The following is a 22337-nucleotide window of genomic DNA, read 5'->3' as shown; positions in this document are numbered from 1 at the left end:
GCTTTATGAAGTGCCCCACTTGCTCTAGAAGTATGCTGCAACATTTCTGGGACACCTCGTATCTAAGATTGTGTGTTTGGACTAATACAGGGTGTTACAAAAAGGTACGGCCAAACTTTCAGGAAACATTCCTCACACACAAAGAAACAAAATATGTTATGTGGACATGTGTCCATGTTAGAGCTCATTTTATTACTTCTCTTCAAATCACATTAATCATGGAATGGAAACACACAGCAACAGAATGTACCAGCGTGACTTCAAACACTTTGTTACAAGAAATGTTCAAAATATCCTCTGTTAGCGAGGATACATGCATCCACCTTCCGTCGCATGGAATCCCTGATGCGCTGATGCAGCCCTGGAGAATGGCGTATTGTATCACAGCCGTCTACAATACGAGCACGAAGAGTCTCTACATTTGGTACCGGGGTTGCGTAGACAAGAACTTTCAAATGCCCCCATAAATGAAAGTCAAGAGGGTTGAGGTCAGGAGAGTGTGGAGGCCACGGAATTGGTCCGCCTCTACCAATCCGTCGGTCACCGAATCTGTTGTTGAGAAGCGTACGAACACTTCGACTCAAATGTGGAGGAGCTCCATCGTGCATGAACCACATGTTGTGTTCTAGCAGCACAGGTAGAGTATCCCGTATGAAATCATGATAACGTGCTCCATTAAGCATAGGTGGAGGAACATGGGGCCCAATCAAGACATCACGAACAATGCCTGCCCAAATGTTCACAGAAAATCTGTGTTGATGACGTGATTGCACAATTGCGTGCGGATTCTCGCCAGCCCACACATGTTGATTGTGAAAATTTACAATTTGATCATGTTGGAATGACGAAACTAAAATGAGCTCTAACATGGAAATTAAGCGTTTCCGGACACATGTCCACACAACATCTTTTCTTTATTTGTGGGTGAGGAATGTTTCCTGAAAGTTTGGTTGTACCTTTTTGTAACACCCTGTATAAAGTCGAATGACTACATAACACTAATCTCAGTAAGACAGATGCCAGACTGAGATTTATTTGAAGAAGCGTCAGGAGACGTAGTCCACCCGCGAAGGAGTTAGCTAAGAAAATCCCAGTTTGATCAACAGTCGAACACTGCTAGTCAGGGATCTGTACCCGACAGGATCGAATGTGGAAATAAATACAAAGAAGAGCAGTGCATTTTTTCACAGGTTGTTTTAGTAAGCAAGAAAGTGTGAGAGATCTGCTCATCCAACTTCTGTGGCAGAGAGACAATGTGCATCACAGTGTGGTTTACTGTTACAATGCTGAGAGCGTACGTTCCTGGAAGAGTCAACCGATTGTCGCTTCCTCCTAAATATATATTGCAAAGATACCAGAAAGTTACAACTCACACTGGGGCTTACTGACAATTGTTCTTCCAGTGCACCATTCGTGAATGAAAGAGGAAAGGGGCAAGTGACAGTGGTGTAGAAGCAGCCATCCACCACACACCGTAAGGTGACTTGCGCAGTGCAGATTCAGATGTAGGAGCTGGCTACCCCAACTGGACCAGTGGAGGCAGACAGTACACTCAGCCGCCAGGAAACAGGGCACACTTACCTTGGCTCTCTTCGAGTTGGCCCCATCCTTTGCAATGCCTGCACTCTTGCTGCCACCCTTGAAGCGGCTCTGGTAGTCCACCTGGCTGTAGTCAAAGGGTCGGAATGCCGCCCCACTCCTGACCTCGGAAGGGCCGGGAGCCCCCGAGCCCCGCCCGCCTCCCCGCCCCCTGCCACTCCCGCGGCCTCGGCCTCTGCTGCCGGCCGGACCCGTAGATTCTGCCGTGTCACCCCGCTGGCTGCGAATTGGCTGTGGCTGCTGCTGGTGCTGCTGCTGATGCTGCAACTGTTGAGAACAGCAAGAGAATGGCGAGCTTTGAATGTGGTCTCAGAGAGCTGCCTCCTGTGACAACTCAGTGCAGATTAATATAAGCAGTGCAACATTATGCTTCATAAAATAAGTCACTATAATAATAATAATACTGATAATGTGGCAAATTAGTATCTTCCTCGGGGCGATGTACCTGAACCACAGATATTTAGGAAACAGGGCACACTCACCTTGCCTCTCGATGAGTTGTGTCCAAGCCACACCTGAAAAATGAGACTCGAAATCAAGGAGAAAAAAATTTTCCCGAATCTAAGCCACACCTGAAATTTGAGACTCGAAATTCAAGGGGAGAGAAAATTTTTAGGCCGCACCTCCAAATCGAAACAAAGTTGGTCCATTGTAATATGAGACACAATTTAGGTCAAATGAATGACGATACAGCTACAGTAGTTTGGTTCGAGTCGTAAGCTTAGCAGTTACGCTTTACCAGGTAGCCATTGCTACGCATCAGGCGCTCTGGCCGCATTTATACGGGTACCCTTCCTTTTTCACGTGCTTCGTCTGGTTTGAATCGATTGCTTATTTTTATTTGATCTGATAAGTGACGTTTTCTTTGTTAAAGGTGTTTACATCACTCTAAGCTGAAAATGCATTACTGTACTGTGTCATGCATTACTTGTCGCATTCTGATAGTACATGTTTACGGCCTGTCACCGCTCGTGGCATGGCTTGCTTTTGTGCGCGCTACCGCCGCTTACAATTAAAGAGAGAGAGAGACAGAGAGAGAGAGAGAGAGAGAGGAGAATCGTCTCATTAGCGAAACAAAGGCAAGACACTGCTATTTGTTGTTACTTATACTGCTGCTTTCTTTGATAATGATCAACCAGAACCAAATAATAGACTGTGTATGATAGAAGATGTTCTGAACGAGAGTTTAGCAAAAATTTTTCTCCGTTTGAAAATCTTTGCAGGCGCCTCTTTAGTACATTACATTCTGCACAGAAATTAGAGTCATCTTAGATTTAAAAATCTAGTCAATTGCCGTGCTTCATTTCTGACTGTATCACTATTAGGCATAAGAATAATACGAATATAAACATGACATGATATGTATATTCTTCCGCGTTTGCTGTTGTCTCACTCTAGTTTCTAAGTTTATTAGGCAGGCAGGATTTAAATGAGATAGCACCAAACATGAGATAGCAGCAAACAAAAAACAATACATGGCAAAATGTTTATATTCTATTATTCTTATGGTGAAGAGAATACTGCATGTGATTCATAATTGATAAAAGTTCCTATTAGCAACCATCCCTTCTCACAGGTAGGAAAAAATTCAGAACGTAGAGTGGGCCATATTACTGACGCAGAGGTTTTGGCGCCAGTATTTATCTTTGTGCCTAAAAAGCATGCCTGTGTAGTGCCACATATATTTGATGGCAGAAGTTAGTTGTGGTGGCACCCACCGACATTTTTCAGAACTTCCGCTTGCTTTGCACTCGATTCTAAGCCGCAGGCAGTTTTTTTTATTACAAAAACTGGAAAAAAAGTGTGGCTTAGATTCGAGTAAATACAGTAATCTGGCACGTGATAAAGTTGTTCCAATATCACCAAAGACTGGAACCCACAGTATGCGTACCACTCATTCCACATTTAGGGACTCCTGAATACGCTGTTGCACTTATCTCCCCCAGTTTCTGTATTCCATATCAGGGAAATGCGGTGTAAGTAAGTACACAGTTCTTCTATACTATTATAAAAATTGGAGAACAAACACAAAACTTTACACCAGGGAATCAGCTACCCTTCTGACTCGTTTGGATTCTAAAACCACACGCAATTGCCCATAATATCCCTGCTCGCTGGCACTACAGTCAGCTGTTGAGGCCAGTACAGCTCTCCTCTATGTGCTGCAGTTTTGTGTTAAATGGATGCAAGATTGGCAGGCTAAACACACCAAGACCTTAAGGTTCTTGCATTTGATGTGCTCTACCTTTGGCTTAATTTGAGAGAAAAACCTGCCTGTGCTTCTCCAGCCACTGTAGACACTGACGTAGTTCTTCAAACCCAGTAATGTCTTCATCAAGTCATAACACAACAAATTTATCAGTTCAGCTTTCTTAAAAAAAAAAAAAAAAAAAAAAAAAAAAAAAAAAAAAAAAAAAAAAACAACTCACTGCACACTCCATATGCATTTCTCTCTGTTTTTAATATATCGTTTCACAGATTTAACTGCCTTTTCAATCCTTACAACTCACTGTATACCTAATCAGGGGCAAAGTCCTTAGTTCTCGTATTCTAAATATCGCCAATAGCCTCTCCTCAAGGTGGACAAGTAAACTGAGGACAGGGCACGCTTTTGTCACCGGGGTGAGAAATTGCAGCTGAATATGAAATGAAGTGATGTATCACAGTCGACAGCATATAATGGAAAAGGCAATGGAAAACCACTGTTAAAGATCTTATGGATAACCCACGTAGAATGAAACCACGGTGGTTGAAATTGGCCCACTGGCTTGCTAATATTTTTTCCCTCCAGTCACACCTATATTTACCATTTAAGACTAGAAATCAGCACATTTTGTCTTACACACTTTTCTCAAAATTATACAAGTTTTCTGATAGGAATTCTTTATAAATCATACTTACTATATATTGAAGTGATTACGAGTGAAAATAATACTGTTTTAGAAGTTTTTGCTGGTTTGGTATACCCGAAGAAACACAGACATGTGCTATGCCGCTAGACAATTCTCAATTCATACAGTGAATCACTTCTTTTTTGCTTTGCACACACTACACAATTTCTGGAGGGTGTTTTCAAGATGGAATTGGGGCACCGGGGGAGGGGGATAAAGCTAACAAAACCTGAAAATGACTGCTTATAATTCGCAAAATATTGAAAGAAATCAAGTATGTTCTACACCACTACACAGACTGATTTCTTAGCTTCCCAACTGTATACAGCACGTCGTGCCATCTCTCAACAGAGAGGAATAAAGGCTAAGAAGAAGCTACAGCTGCTCAGCTCGTCTGAAAGCTGGCCATTTAATAACAGACTTGAAACTTGTGGCCGCTGTGAGCCAGCTATATAAGCCAAAGGGTTAATGATGAACATCAGTAAAAAAGAAGAAGAGATAAGGGTTAGAAAAGTTTTTCTACAAGCACTTCCCCCATCTCTGTATGTATTTAATGTGTTCACTGAGGAAGCTATGCTGACCATGAATGAGAAGGTAAAGGAAATAAAAGCCAATGGTCAAAGAATACATTGTATCAGATTTGGTGACGGCATCGTAATATTCGCAGGCTTCAAAAAAAGAAATGAAAACAATGTTGCAAGCCCTATCACACATTTATATACACACATCAAAAAATTTTTTCCATCACCTCAGTTCCAAAAGTTCCGGAACCTGTACAGAAAACTGGAACAGAGATCAACAGAAACATCATTTCCACCCTTTTTATTGCTCATGAAAACCACGCATTGCATGTTGTACCACCATACAGCGAGACCTTCAGAGGTGGTGGTCCAGATTGCTGTACACACCGGTACCTCTAATATCCAGAAGCACGTTCTCTTGCACTGATGCATGCTTGTATTTGTCGTGGCATACTATCCACAAGTTCATCAAAGCACTGTTGGCCCAGATTGTGCCACACCTCATCGGCGATTCAGCATAGATTCCTCAGAGTGGTTGGTGGGTCACGTCGTCCATAAACAGCCCTTTTCAATCCATCCCAGGCATGTTCGATAGACCACTCTAGTTGAGCGATGATGTTATCCTGAAGGAAGTCATTCACAAGATGTGCACGATGGGGGCGCGAATTGTCATCCATCAAGACAAATGCCTCACCAATATGCTGCCGATATGGTTGCACTATCGGTCAGAGGATGGCATTCACATGTCGTACAGCCGTTATGGCGCCTTCCATGACCACCAGTGGTGTACGTCGGCCCCACACAATGCCACCCCAAAACAGCAGGAACCCCCACCTTGCTGCACTCGCTGGACGGTGTATCTAAGGCAGGGCTTAACAACTGGCCGGTTTTGAGCGCGAGTACTCGCGTCTGCTCAGGCACGTGCTCGCGAGCAGGTGCAAGGTCGCCGAGTAGGGAGGGAGGGGAGGGAGGGGAAATGCGCGCGCACGTTTGAATAGGGCCGCAGCGTGCCTATTGAATTCGCGCCGACTGTGTAACGTTTAAAGTACTACAATCAGCTCTTAACAGTCACTTCGCTGGTTAAGAATCATCTGAAGTCGCCGTTGTGTAACCCCAACCGTGCTTTCGCAGTTCAACCCCCATTGGGAGGAATTGTATCTGTTTACTGAAAAAGATGGTGTTGGAAAATGTTTAGTATGTCACAAAACGCTGAATTCTTTTACGAAATTTAATTTGCAGCGACATTATATGTCGTACCACGCGAAAGACTACAGGCGTGGAAAATGTGATTGATCAGATCGTGCACAGGAAGTTATTAAACTTAAAAGGAAGCTATCCGAAGAAGATCTGGACGACGAAGAAAAATCAACTGAGACAGCTCTCAGAGTGGGTTACAAAATTGCTTTGCTGTTAGCAAAATCCCTGCGCCCCTTAACTGATGGCGATTTAATAAAAGAATGTTTGGTAGTTGCAGCGGAAAATTTGTGTCCATCTCAAGTTCAACAATTTCGGATTGTGCCATTATCTAACGTGACCATTATGCGTCGCATACAGGACATGGCAGACGACGTCCAGAGCCAGCTTGCAAATATCTGTAAAGATTTTATGGCGTATTCTCTAGCTCTGGACGAAAGTGTTGATATCACTGGAACAGCGCAGCTTGCCATATTTATTAGAGGTGTTAATAGAGATCTTCAGGTGAGGGAGGAGCTCCTCGATGTAGTAGCCATGAAGAACACTACAACCGGAGCTGATATTTTAAGTAGCGTTGAAGAAAGTGTTGAAAATATAGGATTGTCGCGGAATTCTTTAGTTTCAGTGTCTACAGATGGTAGAGGCATACACTAAGCTAGTAAAATTATGTGACACGTCTACATTCTCCTTTATTTGTTTTATTTGTCACAGTAATAATTCGTGAGTGATATCCATGCAAGTGGCCGCGGATTTACATCGACTGGCGGCAGCTGTTGTGTACCCCACGTGACTCTCCCCACTCTCCGCTCTGGTCTGGTAGTGGGGGTAGCGTGCTCGCGCTGCTCCGTGCTCGCGCCTTGCTGCTGACAGCTTGCTCCGCGAGCACGTATGTTGTGAAGCCCTGATCTAAGGTGTTCAGCCTGGCCAGGCTGCCTCCAAATACGTATGGTCGAAGGCATATGCGACATTAATTGGTGAAGAGAAGATGATGCCAATTCTGAGCAGCTCATTTCGCATGTTGTTTTGTCCACCTGTACTGCGCTGCACGGTGTCGTGGTTGCAAAGATGGAACTCGCCATGGACATCGGGAGTGAAGTTGTGCACCATGCAGCCTATTGCGTACAGTTTGAGATGAAACACAGACGTCCTGTGGTTGCACGAAAAGCGTTATTCAATGTGGTGGCACTGCTGTCAGAGTTTCTCCAAAGCATAATCCGTAGGTAGCGGTCATCCACTGCAGCAGTGGCCCTTGGGCGGCTTGAGCAAGACATCTCATCGACTGTTCCTGTCTCTCTGTATCTCCTCCGTGTCTGAACATCACTACTTTGGTTCACTTAGAGACGCCTGTTGAGAGCCCTTCCTGGCACAAAGTAACAATGCGGACGCGATCGAACCACGGTACTGACCATCTAGGCACGGTTGAACTGCACACAACACAAGCTGTGTACCTCCTTCCTGGTGGGATGACTGGAACTGACTGGCTGTCGGATCCACTCCGTCTAATAGGCACAACTCATGCACGGTTGTTTACATCTTTAGGTGGGTTTAGTGACATCTCTGAACAGTCAAATGGACTGTGTCTGTCATACAATATCCACAGTCAACGTCTATCTTCAGGAGTTCTGGGAACCGGGGTTATGCAAAACTTTTTTTTAATGTGCGTATATTTTGTGTTCCAGATATAATGCTGTAAAGTTTCTTGATGCAAACAATTTCCTTGAATTACGATAGACTAACTTGCATCCATTTGGTTGTGAATTTACCCAGATTTCAAATGGCCCTATGTGTACATCAAAGACTTTGTTTCACTCAGCAGGCATTAGTTTATATTTTTAATGCGTCTTAAGCAAAACTAAGTTCACAATTCTGAAGAGTGTTAACTGTATCCTAGTGGAACGCCTTTTTTCTTCTAGCATAGCCACACTTCTTACACTTCCTAAAGTTCAAGAGTGGAACTACGTTTGAAGGAATAGAGTTTAAGATTCGCTGATGACACTGCTATCCTCAGTGTAAGTGAAGAATAATTACAGTAGTACAGAATATCGACTGAGACTAAATCGAAGAAAGATGAAAGTAATGAGAAGTAGTGCAAATGAGAAACTTAACATCAGGATTGGTGGTGATGAAGTTAAAGGAAGTGTGCTACCTAGGGAGCCAAATAACCCATGACAGGCAGAGCAAGGAGGCCATACAAAGCAGACTAGCACTGGCAAAAATGGGAATTCTTGCCAAGAGAAGTCTCACAGAATCATACATAGGTCTTATTTTGAGGAAGAAATTTCTGGGAATGTATGTTTGGAGCACAGTATTGTATGGCAGTGAGATGGACTGTGAGAAACCCGGAACCGAAGAGCACCTAAGCACTTGAGATGTGCTACAGAAGAATGTTGAAAATTAGGCGGACTGATAAGGTAAGAAATGAGGAGCTGCTCCGTAGAGTCGGTGACGAAAAGAATATGTGGAAAACACTGACAAGAAGAAGGCGAAAGATGGTAAGAGATCGATTAAGACATCAGGGAATACACTACTGGCCATTAAAATCGCTACACCAACAAGAAATGCAGATGATAAATTGGGTATTCATTGGACAAATATATTATACTATAACTGACATGTGATTACATTTTCACGCAATTTGGGTGCATAGATCCTGAGAAATCAGTAGCCGGAACAACCACCTCTGGCCGTAATAACGGCTTTGATACGCCTGGGCATTGAGTCAAACAGAGCTCGGATGGCGTGTACAGGTACAGCTGCCCATGCAGCTTCAACACGATACCACAGTTCATCAAGAGTAGTGACTGGCGTATTGTGACGAGCCAGTTGCTCGGCCACCAGTAACCAGACGTTTTCAATTGGTGAGAGATCTGGAGAATGTGCTGGCCAGGGCAGCAGTCGAACATTTTCTGTATTCAGAAAGGCCCGTACAGGACCTGCAACATGCGGTCGTGCATTATCCTCCTGAAATGTAGGGTCTTGCAGGGATCAAATGAAAGGTAGAGCCACGGGTCGTAACAGATCTGAAATGTAACGTCCACTGTTCAAAGTGCCGTCAATGCGAACAAGAGGTGACCGAGACATGTAACCAGTGGCATTCCAAACCATCACGCCGGGTGATATGCCAGTATGGCAATGACAAATACACGCTTCCAATGTGCGTCCACCACGATGTCGCCAAAGACGGATGCGACCATCATGATGCTGTAAACAGAACCTGGATTCATCCGGAAAAATGACGTTTTGCCACTTCTGCACCCAGGTTCGTCGTCGAGTAAACCATCCCCGGTGCTCCTGTCTGTGATGCAGCGTCAAGGGTAACCGCAGCCACGGTCTCCGAGCTAATAGGCCACGCTGCTGCAAACATCGTCAAACTGTTCGTGCAGATGGTTGTTATCTTGCAAACGTCCCCACCTGTTGACTCAGGGATCGAGACGTGGCTGCACGATCTGTTACAGCCGTGCGGATAAGATGCCTGTCATCTCGACTGCTAGTGATACGAGGCCGTCGCGATCCAGCACGGTGTTCTGTATTACCCTCCTGAACCCACCGATTCCATATTCTGTTAACAGTCATCGGATCTCGACCAACGCGAGCAGCAATGTCGTGATACAATAAACCGCAATCGCGATAGGCTACAATTCGACCTTTACCAAAGTCGGAAACGTGATGGTACGCATTTTTCCTCCTTACACGAGGCATCACAACAACGTTTCACCACGCAACGCCGGTCAACTGCTGTTTGTGTATGAGAAATCGGTTGGAAAGTTTCCTCATGTCAGCACGTTGCAGGTGTCGCCACCGGCGCCAAACTCGTGTGAATGCTCTGAAAAGCTAATCATTTGCATATCACAGCATCTTCTTCCTGTCGGTTAAGTTTCGCGTGTGTAGCACGTCATCTTCATCGTGTAGCAATTTTAATGGCCAGTAGTGTAACTTCCACGGTATTCAGGGGAGCTGTAGAAGATAAAAACTGTAGAAGACGACAGAGGCTGAAATACATCCACCAAATAACTGAGGACGTAGGTTGCAAGTGCTTCTTTGGGGTGAAGAGTATGGCACAGGAGAGGAATTCATGGTGGGATGCACCAAACCAGTAAGAAGACAGATGACTCAGTGCAGATAGAGTTTTACATTCTGGGAATTCACTGAGTAATAATTTCATGTGATGAAAATCCAGTGGAGGAGTGTTGCACATTGTTTATATTATCTTCAAAAGTGAAAATATGTTCATTCCAAGTAGGATTTTTACGGCTACAACAAGATTGCCGGCCACACACACACACACACACACACACACACACACACACACACTCCCTCTCACCTTTCTCTGTTTCGGTGGCGTCGGCTGCAGCTCTTCCTCCAGTGGACCTCCGCCTCCACTTCCCCTGTCACCTCCACCATCCCTCGGGTGCTTCGGACCGGCACCGCTCCTCTGCCTCCGCCCCGTCAGCTCTGGGTCACCTCCACCGCCTCTGTCCGCAACGACCGTCTGCTTCTCTACTGCAACGATGTGATCTCCCGTGAGATAACTGCGTCTCTGTAATGGCAGGCCAACACAGCAGCAGACACGATTGGAGCAGCACTTTCTCTGGCGCGAACAGCAGGCGAGTGCTAACGGTACACGCCCGTGCTCGGCACGCATTTGCGGGTGCTTGTTCGCATTCTGCAGCTGGTCAGTCTTTCTGCTGTCGGGGTACAGAACCTGACTGAATTCGGGTATTTTCCCATAAGCATTAGAGGTGTAAAATTTTCTGCACCATCATCATCTATAAATGAGTCAGAGTGGCTACAACTAAAGTATATAAACACAAATCAATGGTCACATGTATGAAATGCCACCACTTGAGAATGGCTCGACCAATATGGCTGTTTTGTGTGTGTGTGTGTGTGTGTGTGTGTGTGTGTGTGTGTGCGTGTTCGTAATTGTCAGGACAAGGTTAATGTGAAAGAAAATTTTTGGTAAATTCCTGGAAAAGTCAGAAATCTAGATGATATTTTTGTATGAAAATCTCAATAAAAGAAATGTGATGATGTGATCTACATGTGACGTTCAAAGAATGAAATTTTCACTCTACAGCGGAGTGTGCGCTGATAGTGAGGTGTTGATATAGTGGTTGGCGTACACATGAGGCAAGCCAACTACACGATTGTCAAGTCAGTGTGACTGATGAAGATCGTCGACAGCTTTTGGAGGCAAATCCAACAAGAACTATACAATAAAGCTTTCTGTTAAATTGGCTACGAGAAAGAACATGTTAAGCTGTGCTGTGAAAATCTGCTGTTTTGATTCCCTTTTCACAGTAATTACTAACAGAAAACAGGAAAGATGTATTTATGGCTAACTTCATAAACCTACCATGTGAAATACTGTGATTAAAGCTACTATCCTCAAACGGACAAAGAAAAAAAAAAAATCCTGCATTTTCCCCAGATTTTCTGGTTAAAAATACACTTTTCCCTAGGTGAATATACACTTGTTCTAAGTTAAGTGATAATATTCTTTCCTGAAAACTGTCAAACTTATCAATCCTTTGAATGGTTAAGGTTTTATACACCTTTAGAAAATGAAATCCACACAAAAAAAGTCCAAAAAAATCTTTGATGTGCAGCAACATGTATACCGCATATTTATGTATTACAAAAGTATAAATTTGAATTCCACCACATACAGCACATTAGTTACCGAAGCATTGAAATCGAGATTGTGATGAGCCTTTGTAAGCCAGTGACAGTTCATATCACGTGATCTCGCCACCAACGACAGTAGACATTCAGAGCATAGGACACGTGATGTAGTCAGCCAATAGCAACATCACTGTTAAATAGTGCGAACAAACAAACAGAAAAAGGTTAAGGTTTAAATTAACATACATAGTCTAGCTACAAGTAGAGCTAAACTTTAACACACAATATTGATCTTTAAGATTATTAAGCTACAATAAAAGCTAAGCTTTCACATATAAATAAAATAAAATATAAATAAATAAATAATATTGGTCCTTTTGTGTGTGTTACACTTTAAGATGCATCACACAAATGTTCCAGTAAAATTTTAACTAATGACATAAATGGGTCTTCTTCTGGGCACAAAATTCTTCTAAGAGGCTGGTCCTCGAAGTGTTAAGTTTTAAATGAGAGTCAAATGCTCTGATTTAAGAAATTAACCGCCCATCACACATGTAACATAATTCATCTTTCGTAAAAGGAAATTTACTTCGAAAGTAGTTTTTCAAACAACATTTGCAATATTTTCCTGCAACCTGTCAGAAATAGCAGTTGCCATAGAGCGCCAGAAAACAGGCATTACCGTGCGTGTGCAGCTACAATGATGTATGAAGCCCGTATGTTTGTACATATATAGCATTAAAAGATCCTGACCTCGACTTCACGCTCATCGCAAGCAGTTTGTTGATATGAAGTATTACATAGTTTTCATCCTAGAGCCTTTGACACATTTTGCTGTTGGCAGACACTTGTGAGTGCAGTGTGTTTTGATGTTGTAAATGGCACATTTCCTTTGCAATGTAAGTTTATTTTGGTTTTTCCACCTCATTTATGATTTAATACTGCAGTATTACTCTGCAGTAAAATTCTTTATTAGTGTATCAGTTCTTACCAGTCAAAACCACAAAAATTTAACTGAAAACTAAAACAATGAAAAATTCCCAGAACCCTAAAAATTTCCGGGGTTTTGCTGGTTTTCTCCCAGATGAAAAAGTTCAGGATTTTCCCCAGATTTCCCGGCTGTCATGGAGCGTGTACACTCTGCTCACACATCCAGCAGGTGGAAAGGTCTCTCATGTCGCGCGTACTAATGATCCCAACAGATTTTGTCATTCCTTTTTACTTCTATTTCCAGTGAAGGTTCTGTTTGCAATAACAAATAAGTTCAGGGGGGGGGGGGGGAGACAAGGAGATGAACAAAGAAGGTGGAGGAGGAGGAGATTAGTGTTTAACGTCCCATCGACAACGAGGGCATTAGAGACGGAGCACAAGCTCGGGTTAGGGAAGGATGGGGAAGGAAATCGGCCGTGCCCTTTCAAAGGAACCATCCCGGCATTTGCCTGAAGTGATATAGGGAAATCACGGAAAACCTAAATCAGGATGGCCGGACACGGAATTGAACCGTCGTCCTCCCGAATGCGAGTCCAGTGTGCTAACCACAGCGCCAACTCGCTCGGTAAAGAAGGTGGGAGAAAATGGATATAGACTGAGAGAGTGTAAGTAAGAGATTGTGGCGACTCCTTCCCTCACATCCATCTGTAGCAACAGAACACAGGCTGCATAGTGTAATATTTCTGGCTTATTCAGCCATCATATTAGGCTCCAGGAAGCTATTCCCAGGGCAGTGGAGATGCAAGAAGCATAGAGATGACGCAATGTGGGATGAGGTACCGGTGACAGATGTTAGATTCAGTACCTTTCCCGTGAGAAAGACCGCCTGGACGATGCTGCAGCCCTGTGATTGGCTGCTGTGTTCGGCAGTAGGGCGCCAAAATGTTAAACTTTAGTTGCTATTATTAATTAAACCTGTCATCCAAATTACTTCATTTTTTTAAATAAACATCTCTCAACAGCCAGCTATCAATCAGTAATTTCAAAATTATTAAAAACAAAGTATTACTGAAACAAAAGACTGATGATATTACTGCCGATGCACTTCGGTGGCGTTCGGGTCACACCTTGTTGGCTTGGCGCGCGAAGTGTCTCGGGCAGTCCGGCTCTCCAGTTCTACCTGTTCCAGTAGACAGACATGTTGTCTGTTATAGCAGTATTTGTTTCCTGCAATTTTATTTACTACAGTTCCGACCGTCGCTAGGTACAGACATGTTGTCTGTAATACGAGGGCGGTTCAGAAAGTAACCTCCAATTGGTCACAGTGCGGGTTGTGGGGGGAGTAGCGACGCCATCTGTGCATTCACGCACTCAACAGGTCAGTCGGCATCAAGCCGTGGTCGAGTGAACGTCGTACCTGCGCTAGTTTAGTTTTTGTGGCAGTTTGAAATGTGTGTTGCAATAGAAAACCCCCCCAAATGTGAAGTGCATGCTGTCATAAGGTTTTTTACAGCCAAAGGATATTCTGCAGCAGCTATTCATCGTGAGCTTTGTGCCGTGTACGGACCGAGAGTTACGAGTGAAGGAGTTGTCCGTGAATGGGTACGTTTATTTAAAAGTGGACGAGAAAACGTTCATGATGAAGAGAGGAGTGGTAGACCATCATTGGTGACTGACGAACTCGTTCAGACAGTTGATGCAAAAGTTCGTGAAAATCGACGTTTCTCAATGTCGGAGTTGTCTACTGGTTTTCCACAGATTTCTAAGACTCTCTTGTACGGTTTGATGACGACGAAGAGCTCAAAGATGCGGTCACAGGCTGGCTCCAGGCACAAGCGGGTGATTTTTATGCAGAAGGAATTTCAAAGCTTGTGAAGAGATACGATAAGTGCCTCAATCGCTATGGAGACTATGTAGAAAAATAGTGCAAGGATGTAGTTGTAAGATGTATATATTAAAATATTTTTATTTAACTTGGTGTATTTTTTTAAATCAACCGGAGGTTACTTTCTGAACGGCCCTCGTAGTAGTATTTGATTCATGTGATTTTATTCTCCAGTTCTGACGGTTCCAGTAGACAGACATGTTGTCTGTGGCAGGATGTATTTCACGTTATTTTAGCCAGATATAACGACTGTGGAAAGATATGTTCAATACGTTGTGATCAAGAATAGTTTCTCGTGTCTATGTCAATAAAAACGCGAGTGGCATCCCAAATGAGTTGTAGTTTATTCGTAGCAGCAGTTCCTTGCGAAGTTAATTTCAGCCTCAAGAAAAAGAATCCACGACCCGCGTGCTGTTTTCTGCACTGGGGACATCATTGTCACGAAGACAGCAGGTAAGTGAAGTGTACAAGAACTTACGTATTCCACACAGGGCAGTGGAAACAACTAGGCACCTCACGTGTTCTGCACGCACAGTACAAATGTGCTCAGTGACACGTCATCTGCAGTAATACAGAGGAGGTAAAGAAGGATGAAAGTATTAACACTATCTCACTTTTATTCCTTTTTTCTTGCTGTAGTACACCAGAAACCAGCCTCCCAGCACCCTCCGCTGGTCACTTCGACCAGAGGGAGAACTCAGATGGCCTCACTTTCCGAGACTGGGCACCCCAAACCACCACTCGACCAGTCTACCGTTCCACACCGACGAGGCATCCCCCGCCGTGCACTCGGCACCTCGAACGTGCGACGCCACGTGACCCACGTCACCGTCTGCCGCATTTTGCCGGGATACGCGTGAACCAAAAAATTCGTATCCCGTGCCCGCTGTCATCACCCTGTCGCGGTTCGTTTAATAAGAGGAGTGCTACCACGTTTTCTCCACGCCGCCTTCTCGAGCTGCGTCTTCTCGAGGCAATTCTACTGACTGTAGGAGTACGAATCCTAATGCCGAACGCCCAGTTCGTCCTCCCAGTATCGGCAATTGGACTACTGCGTGCACTGTAGTGCAAATAGTGCAGTGAAGTGCAATACATGCCAGGACTACCAGGCTGAGTTATTACTGTTCTATCCCCGGTCATTTTGGCACCCCTTTGCTAACAAGCACACCACTGAAGCAGTTTTCCCACAACGCCAGATGACGCCGAACAGAGGATGTAAGCCACCCGTGGTCCGCCCAATCCAGAACCTTCTCTATTAGGAGGTATTAGCTCGTTTCAAATGTTACGGTAGTCATTAGCTTTTGGGTTAATATGTCAGAACCAGCCCGTGTGGCTCTTCCAGCATGAACTGTCATGTATTGCTGTTTTCTTCACTAGCACACCGTTTAGGCATGTGCGCCCCTCAGCTGTATAGAAGGGAACATAAGTTGCTCCTTCAAGATGTAGAGGGAGCAGGGCAAACGCAGTGGACAGAGATAAGGGAGGGAGAGGAGGAGATGGACGAAGGGAGGGGGGAGGAGGAAAGGGGTAGAGAGGGGGGATAAGGAGATGAGGATGTATAACAAATTTCCACATATACTGGGTGATCAAAAAGTCAGTATAAATTTGAAAACTGAATAAATCATGGAATAATGTAGATAGAGAGGTACAAATTGACACACATGCCTGGAATGACATGGGGTTTTACTAGAACCAAAAAAATACTAAAGTTCAAAAAATGTCCGACAGATGGCGCTTCATCTGATCAGAATAGCAATAATCAGTATAACAAAGTAAGACAAAGCAAAGATGATGTTATTTACAGGAAATGCTCAATATGTCCACCATCATTCCTCAACAATAGCTGTAGTCGAGGAATAATGTTGTGAACAGCACTGTAAAGCATGTCCAGAGTTATGGTGAGGCATTGGCGTCAGATGCTGTCTTTCGGCATCCCTAGAGATGTCGGTCGATCACGATACACTTGCGACTTCAGGTAACCCCAAAGCCAATAACTGCACGGGCTGAGGTCCGGGGACCTGGGAGGGCAAGCACGACGAAAGTGGCGGCTGAGCACACGATCACCACCAAAGGACGCGCGCAAGAGATCTTTCACGTGTCTAGCAATTTATTTTCTTTTTTTCCCCCCCCAATAAAAGCCCATGTCATTCCAAGCATGTGTATCAATTTTTACCTCTATATCTATATTATTCCGTGGTTTATCAAGTTTTCAAATTTATAATGACTTTTTGATCACTCGGTATTTTGCAATTGTGAGGCCTTGCCGGGTTCCCAGTTTTATCATCATTTCTATGTATACTGCTCTGTAAAACTCAAAGATGAGTTAGATAACATATTAACTAGTCAGTGGAAATGAATGACACATGTCGGATGTCTCCCAGTCACGCTCTGAATGCTGGACATAACGCGGCGTTAAGGTCAGCGCGACTACAGTGCCAGTTGGGGCCGGCACTGCAACACGAGGCGTGCAAAAAGACTGTCTGTGTCAATCTCTGTGCAGTAACAGTGCATTGGGGTGGTGTTCTTCATCAAAGCATCGACAGCAGACAACACGTAGATGATGTCACACGGTGAAGAATCGTCAGGAAAGTGGGAGGAGGACAAAATGTGACGAGTGTAACCCAGGAGTTTGGCACTGGTCACAGCACTGGTTCACGTGCACAGGGAACATCCTGAACCACAGGCACGGCTGTTCGAAGGAGTGGAGATTGTCGACCACAGCCAAATACGGTAGCAGGTGACCACTACATCGTGCAACAGGCAAGATGTGACCCACGTCGCACAGCAGGTGCAAATGCAACCACATTTAACAGAACTGCAAGGTGTGCAATCTCACGCCCCTCAGTGGACAGCGACTGCACGGGGGTTGTCTTTTTGCCCGATGACCGCACCACTGTGTCCCATTCACACCCGCACATTGAGGGCACCCAGTAACTTTGTCAAAGATAATCGTTTTTGTGGTCCAGTTGTTATGGTGTAGGGAGGTATAATGTTGCACGGGCATACAGACCTCCAAATCCTCGAACACAGTACAATATTGCTATGACATTATACTCCTTCCCCACGTGCATCTTTTCTGGGATGCAATCGGCCTGGACTTTTGTTTTATGGATGACAATGCACAACCGCATCGAACACTGCAGGCAGAGCAGCTCTCAGAATGAGAGGATATTTGGCTAATGGACTGACCTGCCCATTCTACCGAGCACAGGTGGGATGCATTACAGAGACGTATCACAGCGCGTCCACACGCACTGACGGCTATCGAGTAGCTGTCAACTGCACTGCTGGAAGAATGGAAAGCCCGACCACAAGGACTCCTTACTAAACTTGCGGCCAGCGTGGCAGCACATTTGAGAGTGTGCACGCTGTTTGCAGTGATCGCACCCCTTATTAAGAATTGCATCCCCTGCTTTGTAATGTCCAGGGGACCGTCATAAATCACAAAGACTTCAGTGTAAATATTGTCTTTGCAAAGAAAAAAAGTATCATTTCTGTTTTTCTCATTGAATATTCCTTTCTGGTATCACCTGTACTAGTCTGTAGCAGTTCTTTCTATGAACGGTCCAACTTTCATCATCAAGCTATGTCGACTACGAAGTCTTTCGCGACGGAGTCCTTGCATAAAAAAAAAGTTCTCGGTTTACTTGCCGCGTCAAATTTGGATAAAATCCCAAGCTTTCGATGACTACCTCCGTCACCTTCGTCAGGGGTAAAACTGACTGTCGTGGACCGATGAGGCTTCCGCTTTTATAAGCAGTGGATGGCTACTCATTGGCTGGATGACGTCACAGTGAAACCGGAGCGTACTGAGGTGGCGACTTCTATATCCATAGATTTTGTTTGCGCGCTTTCATGCATTGCTGAGTGCATAACCGGAGTATCTGTTGAAATTATTTTCACTGAGTCTAATTTCAACTGCTTCCCTGATGACAGAGTCCCAATAGTTTGAAGCGTGAGCAAGTAGTCTTGTTTCATCGAATAAAATCTTATGTTTATTTAACAAACTGTGCTATGCCACCGCTGATTTTTCTAGATACCTGTGTTTCAGGTGACGCTGATGTTCCACACAGCGATCGGCAACAGTTCTTATAGACTGGTCCACATAACTTTTGCCACACTCGCAAGGAATGCTGTAAATTCCCGGTACTCTCAGGCCGAGATTATCTTTCACGGGTCACAGCATTTCCTTAATCTTCCTGGGTGGCCGGAAGACTGGTCCGATTCCCTGCCGGCTCAGGACTCTGCCGATCTTGCTGGTCGTTGCACCGCAGAATGCTAGCCGCGCGATGTGTCGGTCCTCTCGATCTGTTCGAACAGCGTCCTTTAATGGTTTCTTCGCCAGAGTAGATCTGATGTCACGATCGGAATATCCATTTTTTATGAATACCGTCGTCAGATGGTTAATCTTGGAGCCGAGATGATCCTTGTCCGAAATAGTCCTTGCCCTGTGTACCAAGGCATTCAGCATAGCTCTCTTCTGAGCTGGGTGGCGAAAACTACGTGCGTTTGGATATAAATCTGTATGCGTCAGTTTTCTGTACACAGAATGTCCGAGACGTCCATCTGATTTTCGCTCCACCAGCACGTCTAAGAAGGGTAACTTTCCATCCTTCTCCACCTCCACTGTAAATCTTATGTTCTGATGTATACCATTCAAATGATCAACAAACTGCTGCAGTGCCTCATTGCCATGTGGCCAGATTAAAAATGTATTGTCAACAAACCTGAAGAAGCAGGATGGACGTAAGGGAGCACTGTTCAACGCTCGTTCTTCGAAATCCTCCATGAAGAAGTTAGCTATGGCTGGTGACAGTGGCGAACCCACGGCTGTTCCGTCAGTCATTTCATAATATTTTCCACCATACAAAAAATAGGTGGTCGTCAAAGTGTGTCGAAATAATTTCAGTATTTCAGGAGAGAAATGAGCAGCCAACAGTTTTAATGTATCTTCCACTGGAACCTTTGTAAACAAAGAGACCACATCTAGGCTGATCATGATGTCATTCGGACCTATCCTCAAAATGGTTCACATGGCTCTGAGCACTATGGGACTTAACTACTGAGGTCATCAGTCCCCTAGAACTTAGAACTACTTAAACCTAACTAACCTAACGACATCACACACATCCATGCCCGAGGCAGGATTCGAACCTGCGACCGTAGTGGTCACGCGGTTCCAAACTGAAGCTCTTAGAACTGCACGGTCACACCGGCCGGCGGACCTATCCTCATCTGTTTCATAATGTCAACAAACATTTTTGAGTTATTAATATGATGGCAACAGTGGCCGACTATAGGTGCTAATAATTTGGTTAAGTATTTTGCCAACCGATATGTAGGAGACCCAATAGCACTAACAATAAGTCTCAACGGAACCCCATCCTTACGGACTTTGGGTAGACCATGTAACCTGGCTGCCCTTGGTGCTCTTGGTCGTAGATTCTTGGCTAGTTCTTCTGGGAGGCCAGAGTTCTTCAGTAGCTCCCCTGTCTTCCTACTAAGTGCTGCTGTGGGATCCCGTTTAAGAATACGGTACGTGGCATCTTCCAATAATATGGCCACTTTCTTATGATAATCGGTAGCATCGAGAATAACTGTGGCATTCCCTTTGTCGGCTGGTAGTACAACTAACACTTCATCCTTCCCCAACGATTTCAATGCCAGTTTCTCCACTCTGCTTACATTGGACTTAGGAGGCTTGGCTGTTGCTAAAATCCGACTAGTTTCAAGCCTTGCCTCATCTGCTGCCTCTTCAGGAAGGTGCCAAACCGCTTGTTCTACTCCACGAAGATGACGGAGGTAGTCATCGAAAGCTTGGGATTTTATCCAAATTTGACGCGGCAAGTAAACCGAGAACTTTTTATGCATCAAGCTATGTTATTTGGCACTGACACATCGTGTGAATTTTACTTTCGCCCTAAGTTTTCCACACGTGTACTATTTCAAAAAGGGGCTTTGTATTTTACTTTTTGTTTGAGAGAGCCCTAAGGCAGATATGCTAGATGAAACTTGTTTGTGGACTTCCTTATGTCAACAGCAGGTGCTCTGTGGAGTTACTGTGGTGTTACGTTATCACTCTCTACAAATGACATGCAGCACTACATATATTTTTCCACAAATGATGATTGTGAGCTATAAAATGACATAATGATGTAATATCTACAATGTAGAGGAAATTGGAGATAGGCACAATTAAAAGACACTTACACAAGGCTTTTGCCCACAGCCTTTATCAGAAAGAGAGAACCAGACACCATTCATACAAAGAAGCAAGCACATCTCACACACATACGACTGCAAATTATGGCAGCTTGGGTCAGAATTAAGGTTTGCTTGCTTCTACGAATGAATGGTGCGAATTTCTCTTTTTCTGACATAGGCTGTGGCGAAAATTTGTACACGTGTCTTTTAATAGTGTCTGTCTGCAACTTAATGTGTCATCTTGATAGCAATCTATATTTTACTTCATTGTTGATATTCCTACATGGAGTTTCCACTGTTTCAAATAATGTAATATTTACGACAATACAAGTTTCGTGCGATTTTGTTATGTATTTTGCACGTGGTAAATCATCTCGTGGGACGACATTTGTCTTTGAGATGGGACAACAATCACACTAACTTAGTACCTGCGAAGGCGTTTGGCACGCTCCGAGAATTGCCGGTCCAGGTCGGAGCAGTGCATCGGCCCTGGAGGGAGAGCCACAGTCTAACAGTACTGAAAAGTGACTCCAGAAACAAATGAACACTTTTACATGCATTAATTCTGTTGGAAATTTGAAGCTATCAAGCTGAGATTTATACTATTACTAGCAAAGCCAGCAATGCTTTGCAATTCCTAAATACTTGCTGTGCAGTGGAGCAATTTGTACGGTTGAAAATGAACATACTCCGTAAACACAATCATAGTGTAGACACAAAAGTGTTAATTTGTTTCCGGAGTCACTTTCCAGTACTGTTCGACTGTGGCTCTCGCTCCAGGGCCGACGCACTCTCCGACCTCGACCGGCAATCCTTCGAACACGCACGAACGCCTTTGCAGGTACTCAGTTAGTCCGACTGCCCTGCCACCTCAAAGACAAATGTCGTCCCTCGAGATGATTTACCACGTGGAAAACACAGTTTGTACGTGAAGTCCGGGAACACTTTCAATTATTTATTGCACAACAACTAAACATTGCACAAACGTAACAATATTACGAGAAAGAAAGTTGCTACTCACCGTATAGTGGAGATGCTGACAAAAAGAGTTTCACACTTAAAGCTTTTGGCCAACGGCCTTTGTCAACAATAGACACACATAGGCACACACATACTCACGCAAATGCAACTCACACACACAGCTGCATTCTCAGGTAACTGAAACCGCACTGCGAGCAGCAGCACCAGTGTACGGCAGCAGAAAAGGAGAGAAATACAGAGAGAATGAGGCTTCAATGAGACCTCGGTATATTTTGAGAGGGATTGCTCATCACTGCAGATGGGACCACCACCGGTGGCTAGGCTATACGGAAGGGACTTCTCGGTATGGAACGGGTGGCAGCTGTCGAAATGGAGGTATTACTGGTGGTTAGTAGGTCTGACATGGACGGGGGTACTGATGCAGCCATCTTGGAGGTAGAGATCAACATCTAGGAAGAAGGCTTGTTGGGTTGAGTAGGACCAGGTGAAGCAAAAGGGGGAGAAGTT

The 22337-nt window shown here is 44.4% G+C and overlaps 1 protein-coding gene across 2 annotated transcripts in view; it reads right to left on the bottom strand.

The window, feature by feature from the left end:
• LOC126213135 (exosome component 10) overlaps positions 1 to 22337 on the bottom strand; it is a 234195-nt gene that overhangs the window by 7722 nt on the left and 204136 nt on the right. Inside the window, exons 16-17 of one of the 2 annotated variants that reach the window (XM_049940753.1) lie at positions 10527 to 10702; positions 1582 to 1866 (exon numbers count right to left, since the gene is read on the bottom strand). In XM_049940753.1, coding sequence (XP_049796710.1) covers positions 1582 to 1866; positions 10527 to 10702 — 461 coding nt within the window. Of the gene's footprint in view, positions 1 to 1581; positions 1867 to 10526; positions 10706 to 22337 lie in introns of both variants that reach the window. The other variant, XM_049940752.1, reaches the window with a different exon arrangement.

The sequence above is a fragment of the Schistocerca nitens genome, chromosome 11, assembly GCF_023898315.1.
Source record: "Schistocerca nitens isolate TAMUIC-IGC-003100 chromosome 11, iqSchNite1.1, whole genome shotgun sequence".
NCBI lineage: Eukaryota > Metazoa > Arthropoda > Insecta > Orthoptera > Acrididae > Schistocerca > Schistocerca nitens.
The sequence above is the reverse complement of the archived record's forward strand: the minus strand, read 5'-3'. Positions and strand labels throughout refer to the sequence as shown.